Source organism: Oncorhynchus nerka, linkage group LG7 (assembly GCF_034236695.1).
Source record: "Oncorhynchus nerka isolate Pitt River linkage group LG7, Oner_Uvic_2.0, whole genome shotgun sequence".
In the NCBI taxonomy this organism is placed as follows: Eukaryota; Metazoa; Chordata; class Actinopteri; order Salmoniformes; family Salmonidae; genus Oncorhynchus; species Oncorhynchus nerka.
The window spans coordinates 19,769,629-19,778,111 of NC_088402.1; the positions used below are offsets into that span (position 1 = coordinate 19,769,629).

Here is an 8,483-nt window from a genome sequence, read left to right on the forward strand (position 1 = left end):
AAAACTGTTGACTTTTGTCTTTCATGATTGAATGTGGAAAATTATGATTCTCCCTCCTGTTTTCCACGACAACTGTTCTGTAACGTTATACTGAGAAATCTGATACGGAACTATTGTCTAAATCCTTCATATGGTTCCACCTCTGTGGACTAAGACAGCCATGGAGACACGCAGCCTACATAGGCCCTAATACTGGTATGTGCCTGGTTGCTTGTAGCCTACAGTAATATTATGAGTTGCAAATTTGATGTGGCTGGCTAGCTGTCATAATTGTCATCTCCTCCATCACCGGAATGCAATAGCGTGAATTGCCACCGGACACTTCTGTACCAAAAAAATGCCATAGCCCTCTGCTTGGTCACTATTCCCTGCCGCAACCTGATAGAGCGACATTTCTGTATCTCGGTGGATCAGATACTATTTTATTCATGCGTGCTCACGCGCCCTTTAAATTACAGCCCTGAGCAGAGCCGCCGCACAGTGGTCCGTTTCAGGTTTCAGCGGCCACACAATGAAGATACCATCGAGTTGCGTCCCCTTGTTGTCTCCGTTCGCGTGCAACATGCCGACTAATCAGAATCCCCTTACATGTTGGCTAACAAAACGTAGCTACAGGGTCTCTGGTAAATCCTCATCATTTGTTATCCTTAAATCCCTTATGTGCATATCTTTGATGTGTATAGGCCTATAGCATACATTTATAGGCTATAACATTGGGAGTGTGCCAAATGAGCCCTGTTAAATTAAATGCATAGCCTATATACTGTAGTATAGAGATATCCTTTAACGCAATGAATGCTATGTGAGTATGTAACTAACTAAATAAAAAATTGTGGAATTCCATTACAAATTCCATTCAGCATTCCACTTCAAGTTCACCATCCTTGACTATCAGGATGGACTTCCAACTTGATTAAACAAGGGAGCGTTAGGAGGATGGTCATGTTTAGAAAATGTAAAAGTAATACGTAACCTGACATGTGATCAGACCTTGTAATTTTGGGAACTGAGACTAGATTTTTCACCAGTTGAAAAACACAGCAAACCTGTCAACCATATAACACCCAAAAGGAATTTATGGGTCATTTGGGAACAGTCAAACTAAGGTCGCAAGGGCTTAGTTTGCAGAAGATCTAGGTGCTGCTGTAGGCCCTCCTTGGTTGGGGACAGAAGCACCAGATCATCAGCAAACAGTAGACATTTGACTTCAAATTTTAGTAGGTTGAGGCCGGGTGCTGCAGACAGTTCTAGTGCCCTCGCCAATTCATTGATATATTTGTTGAAGAGGGTGGGGCTTAAACTGCATCCCTGCCTCACCCCCTCGGCCCTGTGGAAAGAAATGTGTTTTTTTGCCCATTTTAACCACACACTTGTTTGTGTACATGGATTTTATAATGTTGTATGTTTTTCCCCCCAACACCACTTTCCATCAATTTGTAGAGCATACCCATATGCGAAATTGAGTCAAAAGCTTTTTTGAAACCAACAAAGCATGAGAAACTTTGCCTTTGTTTTGGTTTATTTGTTTGTCAGTTAGTGTTCTGTATATTTTATAATACCATCAACCCCACAGGCCTTTTTGTGTTGGAGGGTTTGTATTTTGTCCTGTAGTTCATTCAATGTAATTGAAGAATCCAGTGGGTTCTGGTAGTCTTTAATAGTTGATTCTAAGATTTGTATTTGATCATGTATATTTGTTATAAAGCCAAAAAGATTGGATATGTGGTTTATCCATACATCTCCATTTTGGATAGATAACTGTTTGTGTTGTTTGTTTAGAGTTTTCCAATTTTCCCAGTTGTTTGATTCTATGGATTCTTAAATTACATTGAGCTGATTTCTGATGGGCTGTTCCTTCTTTTTCTATGTTGTATTTCTGTATTGTTTTAGTGATTCACCATAGTGAAAGCATAGGCTCAGGTTTTCTGGGTCTCTGTTTTTGATTGGACAGGTTTCTCAATTTCTTTCTTTGGTTTATGCATTCTTCATCAAACCATTTGTCATTGTTGTTAATTTTCTTAGGTTCTGTGCTTGAAATGTTTTAATTTGATAGGGAAGCTGAGAGGTCAAATATACTGTTTAGGTTTTCTACTGCCAAGCTTACACCTTCACTATTACAGTGAAACCTGTTGTCCAGGAAATTGTCTAGAAGGGATTGAATTTGTTGCCTAATAGTTTTTTCGGTAGATTTCCACACTATTTTCCTTCCTTCCCAAAAAAAATGTTTACCCCTTTTTCTACCGAATTGGTAGTTACAGTCTTGTCTCATCGCTACAACTCCAGTACGGACTCGGGAGAGGCGAAGGTTGAGAGACGTGCATCCTTCGAAACACAACAAAGCCGCACTGCTTCTTTGACACAATGTCCACTTAACCCTCAAGCCAGCCACACCAATGTGTCAGAGGAGACACCGTACACCATGTCAGCGTGCACTGCCAATTGTGTGCCGCCCCATGAGTCTCCCGGTCACGGTCGGCTGCAACAGAGCCTGGACTCGAACCCGAAATCTCTAGTGGCACAGCTAGTACTGTGATGCAGTGTCTTAGACCACTGCGCCACTCGGGAGGCCATCTATAGTATTTCTTAATATTATTCAGTTCCTTTGGCTTTGATGCCTAATGATTGAGCTGTTCAAGTAGTGTGATTTTGCTGTGATCTATTAGGGGTGTCAGAGGACAGACTGTGAATGCTCTAAGAGACTCTGGGTTGAGGCCAGTGATAAAGTAGTCTACAGTACTACTGCCAAGAGTGAGCTATAGGTGTACCTACCATAGGAGTCCCCTCAAAGCCTAACATTGACTATGTACATATCCAGCATCCGACAGAGCTGCAGGAGTCGTGATCCATTTTTGTTGGTTATGTTGTCGTAGTTGTATCTAAGGGGGCATATGGGGGAGGGAATGCTATCACCTCCAGGTAGGTGTTTGCCCCCCTGTGTGCTGAGGGTGTCGGGTTCTTGACTCTCTCTCTCATTTCAATTGCTTATTTACATTAGGGACAGATATAATGAATGTCCGACCATCCTATGCATGACACCACCACACAGAAGCTTACAATAATTCCCAGTGCTTGTCCCCAAATTAACATTAAAGTAATAAAACCTACTTTTTAGACACTATAGTGAAAACACCAAGATACTCTTACATATGATAATGACACCAAAGACTTTCTGCAAGTGAACTATAATGAACAGTGCTGAAGAAGTAATTTAATTCCATGGAAACACCGCCATCTTGTGTCTAAAACAGCTTTCAACTCAACGTTCACCATTGGGGGGGTCCTTTGACCTTTTTTAAATTAATGGAAAATAAATATCTTCATGATTTCAATTTCAAATAATAATATTGCCCACCTTTATACAGTATGATTTTGCATCGTAAAGTAAACCCTCAGAGATCTCTTCTCTTTATACCACATACTTCAAACAAGTCTTAGAAACAGACTGTATGCACATACACTTGGCTCTTTTGTATACAAAAACACAAATAGACATCACTGATCTCTCTCTCCCTCACCTCACCTGCCCACTCTTCCTCTAATTCCCCCTGCACCATCTCTCTATGCTCTCCCTCCCTCTCCCTCCTTCTCAGACACACTGGGCTCCAATAGACAGATAAGGTGCTCCCAGCCAGGTGCTAGAATTGCTCCTCAGCTTGCTCAGTCTGTTGAAATGTGGAGTCATTCTCCATCTCAAGAGAGGCTGAGAGAAGCTGCCCACTGAGCCCACTTACGACTCCCTCTCCCCCGCCCTCCCTGACCCCTCCACTCCCTCCATCCCCTCCTCCTTGAGTCTGAGTTGGGTCTGGATCCAGTGGCTCCTGCTGGATCCGTCTTGGGCTGGGTGGGGTCTCAGGGGCATGGAGGACCTCCACAGGGCTGACTATGTCCCCCTCTCCGGATGTTGATGCAGCTTCTGGGTCATGGACACCAGCTGATTTAGGCCTCAGGTTCACGTTCAGCTCCTCCTTGTTGAGATGACAGAGAAAACAAATAAATATTCAAGATACACAGGTCATATTCAAGATACACACACAGGTCATATTCAAGATACACACACAGGTCATATTCAAGATACACAAGTCATATTCAAGGCAGATATAGTTAAAGTTGGTCCCCATTTAACCTCCTAAACTCAGTTTTCCCTTATTCCCCTCACATTCATATTTTTCATGATTTCATAATCTCACCTTCCGTTCCTCCTCCGCCTGTCTCATCCTCTCCTCCATGTCCACTTGGCTGGTGACAGACTGGTCCCTCTTGCCCTTCAGAGACTCCAGGTGAGGGGTAGGCCTACGTTTGGGTGTCTCTCTGTCATCAATCTGACCGCACACACACAGCAATTAAACCATGAGTTACACACTCCAACAACACATATTAGGTAAACACTCATATACTGTAGTTAATGTGTAAATAACTCATAAAATATAATCTCTTCAATCCAGAGTGACTGTCATTGGTATATTGACATAATCAATCAGTTCTGCACTCACTTCCATAAGATGACAGCAGTTTTATAAATAACCAGGAAACTAATCAAGAGACTATCCAACCAGGCCACAGTCTTATGATGACAAGAGATTATGGAACTCCTCCTCTCACCTAATTCTGACGCCGCCATAGAGGGTGAGACAACATGAAGCTACACTTTGCTCTGCCCCACCATTAGACCTGACCGGTACCCACCATGATGTTGTATGCCTCGCCGCTGGCCCTCTCCCTGGGCTGGGCGATGATGCCTTGGCTCAGAAGCTGTTCCAGGATCTCACTGGACCTGGGTCTCTCACCACTCTCCTGGGCCAGGCCAGGAATGTGGGCTGAGTGGAAGACACACACAAATAGGTCTCTGACGAGTACAAGATACACACGCTCTCTCACACACACAACACCACACACACACACCGACCTCTTACCTGCCAGTGGTGATAGTTTCTTGGGTACAGCCCCCAGTAAGGTGGGAACCTCACCAGTGTCCAGGACCACTCCACTGTCTGTGGTTAACTTTGACACTGCAGAGTCGCCCCTACAGCCTTGTTTACTCACCGTGTCATCCTGTTGGGAGAATTACAAAGTCAAACGCAAATGCATAGTGTCTTAGGTGTTTTGACAGGTGCAATAATACAAAGTGTATCATATTTATTTCTAGATCAAGTCACCAAATAGTTTGACTAAAAAGAAAGACTGCCACTAGGCTATCAGTAGCCCCCCCGCAAATCAAATAAGGGAATCAATTGAGAGGAAAAGTGCTCTGACGCGCATCACGCCGGATGTGTGCCATTCCATTCCAAAAGTCTTCCACTTTGCCTTCTGTATTACACATGTTCATGACATTGTGATTACAGTTTTTAAATAGGAATCAAAATTAGGAACTGCAGGCAGCGTACCTCTCCTCCGTCCAACTCGCTCGATCTCATCGGCTCGACCACCGTGAACCTGGAGCTGCCGCATCCCATATTTACTTTCAAGAGAACAGTGGTCGGCTAGAAGTTTTCTTTTTGATATACCATTAATAGAGCATTTCGCGGGATATTAACGCAAAAGGAACCTCCCAATCAGTCGCATTCCTTCACACTTTCCAAGATAGCGCGACCCATGTCGCCATGGACTCTCTGCGTTACCATGGGCCGTTGCTACAATAAATCTGACCTGGTTAAAGAGGTGACACCCCCTGGACAGTCAGTAGGTGGCCGGGTACACTCAATCAATTGTCCACCAAATAAGTCCAATTCCAAATGGTTTTAGGCTTGTAGTGGCCCCTGTGCAAGCAGGTTTTGGCTCCAACCCAATCTCTTGACTTGAAATTGAAAGTATAAACACAAGAAAAAATACTTTCACAAAAAAAAGTGTAATATATGCTCTGTTATTGGTGTAACACACAGCATAGATATAATATAGCTTGCATCAGCGACTTCAGCCATGCCCAGAGAGACAGGTGGCAACATTCTAATTCCCAAAGGAGCTGAGAGGAGAGAGCAGGGCCAGGGGCTCCTGTGCTGAAGTGTTGGCGGTGAATATGCGGAGCTCTTAGCCTCCAGGCTGTCCCCCAGGGTGAACAGGTTCATATGCACGGTCTCCAGGGTCTTCCTGTATATATCGGGTTACAGATAGACAATACCCAGTTATCAAGCATTTAAATATGTTATGTTGTTGATATAGTCAAGATAACTTTTTTCCAAGACAAAAAAGGATCATGTGTTTCATACCCATAACCACAAGGAGGCAATATTGAGGCGTGTGTGGTGTTGCTGTCATAGAACAGTTAGGTGTCATATGTTCACACTGTTAGATCCAGAGAAGGATTGTTTTAGCAGATTAATTTGTCATCTTCACTACTGTGAGGGATAACTCACTGAGAGAGGAGGAGTTTCTTCTGCAGGCCAAAGGTGTTCTTCCTCAGGTTCTTGGTCTCCTGCAGAAGAGCAATGTGGGGCTGGAGGGGTAGCACTGGGTTAGGGCAGCCACACATATATACTGACAACAAACCATTAACATTGTATTGTTAACATGAAACTGTTATAGGATGAGAGAAGGCAGGTGACAGACAGACGCATAGATAGACAGACAGACCTGGTCCATGCAGAGCTCGTAGTTGGCCCTCTGGGCCAGGACGTCCAGCCGGGTGTGGGCCAGCTGCTGCTCAGAGCCAGAGCTCATGATCTGTCTCTCCACCTTCTGCATATCCTTGACCAGGACCACCACTGTCTCCTTCACCTGGGGACAGGTTAAAAGGTCAGTTACAGGTCAGTCAATTTATCTCATTAGTATCACTGGCAGTGCTCCCCCTGCTCCTCCTTGCACAAAGGCGGAGGTAGCTGTCCTGCTGCTGGGTTGTTGCTCTCCTACGGCCTCCTCCACGTCTCCTGATGTACTGGCCTGTCTCCTGGTAGCGCCTCCATGCTCTGGACACTACGCTGACAGACACAGCAAACCTTCTTGCCACAGCTCGCATTGATGGTCCATCCTGGATGAGCTACACTACCTGAGCCACTTGTCTCGGTTGTAGACTCTGTGGTCACCACCTGCAGAACCACTCCTTTATTTGGGGTGTCTTGCTAATTGCCTATAATTTCCACCTGTTGTCTATTCCATTTGCACAACAGCATGTGAAATTTATTGTCAATCGGTGTTGCTTCCTAAGTGGACAGTTTGATTTCACAGAAGTGTGATTGACTTGGAGTTACATTGTGTTGTTTAAGTGTTCCCTTTATTTTTTTGAGCAGTGTATTTGGTAGCACTTATTTATTTTTCCCTTTAACCCCATTCGATGTGTAGAACGGATGTGGAAGGGGCTAGGTATACATAAGGGTGCAATTTTTTTTTTTTTTTAAAGCTCTGACGAAGACCGTGAGGCTGATACGTAAGCTTATTAAATATCAGTGATACTACCAAGAGCAGTGTGCGGTTTCCTTTTTCCTTCATCTTGTTCAATTGTTGCCATGCACCTGCAAATTAGATTGCTCAGATGTGCGAGTGTCTTTTGAATTTTTTAACATGTGTTAATACCTACCAAAAACAGAGATTTTACACATGATCAAAACTTCACACCAAGGTAAGCCTACACAAAACACAGCCTTGATTTTAAGTGTTTCTAAAAATCCCCTGTGGGAAACCAGTGGTGTAAAGTACTTAAGTAAAAATACTTTCAAGTATTACTAAAGTCATGGGGGGGTGTATCTGTACTTTACAATTTATATTTGACAACTTTTAATTTATTTTCTTTAGAAATATAGTAAAGTAACTTTTTACTCCATACATTTTCCCTGACACCTAAAATTACTTGTTGCATTTTGAATGCTTAGCAGGACAGGAAAAGGATCCAATCCACACAATTATCAAGAGAAAATCCCTGGTCATCCCTACACCCTCTGATCTGGCAGACTCACTAAACACACATGCTTCGTTTGTAAATAATGTCATTGTTGGAGTGTGCCCCTGGCATTCCATTAATAAAAAAAAACAAGAAAATGGCACCATCTGGTTGCTTAATATAAGGAATATTAAAATATTTGTACTTAAACTTTGATACTTTAGTATATTTAAAACCAAATATTTTTAGACTTTTCCTCAAGTAGTATTTTACTGGGTGACTTTCACTTGAGTGTCACGACTTCCACCGATGTCGGTTCTTCTCCTTATTCGGGCGGCGCTCGGCGGTCGATGTCGCCGGTCTTCTAGCCATCGCCGATCCACTTTTCATTTTCCATTGGTTTTGTCTTTGTTTCCCACACACCTGGTTTTCATTTCCCAATGCCTGTTCATGTATTTAACCCTCCGTTTCCCCCATGTATTTGTGTATGATTGTTTATTGTTCATGTCGGTACGTTTCCGGCTGGTTTTGTCCGGGTGTTGTTTTCACGCGTGTTTTGTGGCAACCGTTATTGTTCGCACATTTGGTACTGTTACTTGTGCTATTTTCTTGAGTAAAGTGCGTTCACTCATCTCTGCTCTCCTGCGCCTGACTTCATGCACCAGCTACAACCACCGCC

At 43.5% G+C, this 8,483-nt stretch overlaps 1 protein-coding gene across 2 annotated transcripts in view; it reads right to left on the reverse strand.

Annotated features, from left to right (window-relative positions):
• Positions 1–3,188: 3,188 nt before the first annotated feature.
• The window catches only part of stmnd1 (stathmin domain containing 1), a 5,390-nt gene continuing 95 nt past the window's right edge, over positions 3,189–8,483 (reverse strand). The window contains exons 1-7 of one of the 2 annotated variants that reach the window (XM_029665410.2): positions 6,565–8,483; positions 6,348–6,427; positions 5,382–6,081; positions 4,911–5,049; positions 4,684–4,814; positions 4,188–4,319; positions 3,189–3,962 (exon numbers count right to left, since the gene is read on the reverse strand). The exon at positions 6,565–8,483 is cut by the window's right edge and continues 95 nt beyond it. In XM_029665410.2, coding sequence (XP_029521270.1) covers positions 3,636–3,962; positions 4,188–4,319; positions 4,684–4,814; positions 4,911–5,049; positions 5,382–5,450 — 798 coding nt within the window. In that variant the 5' untranslated portion in view covers positions 5,451–6,081; positions 6,348–6,427; positions 6,565–8,483 and the 3' untranslated portion in view covers positions 3,189–3,635. Of the gene's footprint in view, positions 3,966–4,187; positions 4,320–4,683; positions 4,815–4,910; positions 5,050–5,381; positions 6,082–6,347; positions 6,428–6,564 lie in introns of both variants that reach the window. The other variant, XM_029665409.2, reaches the window with a different exon arrangement.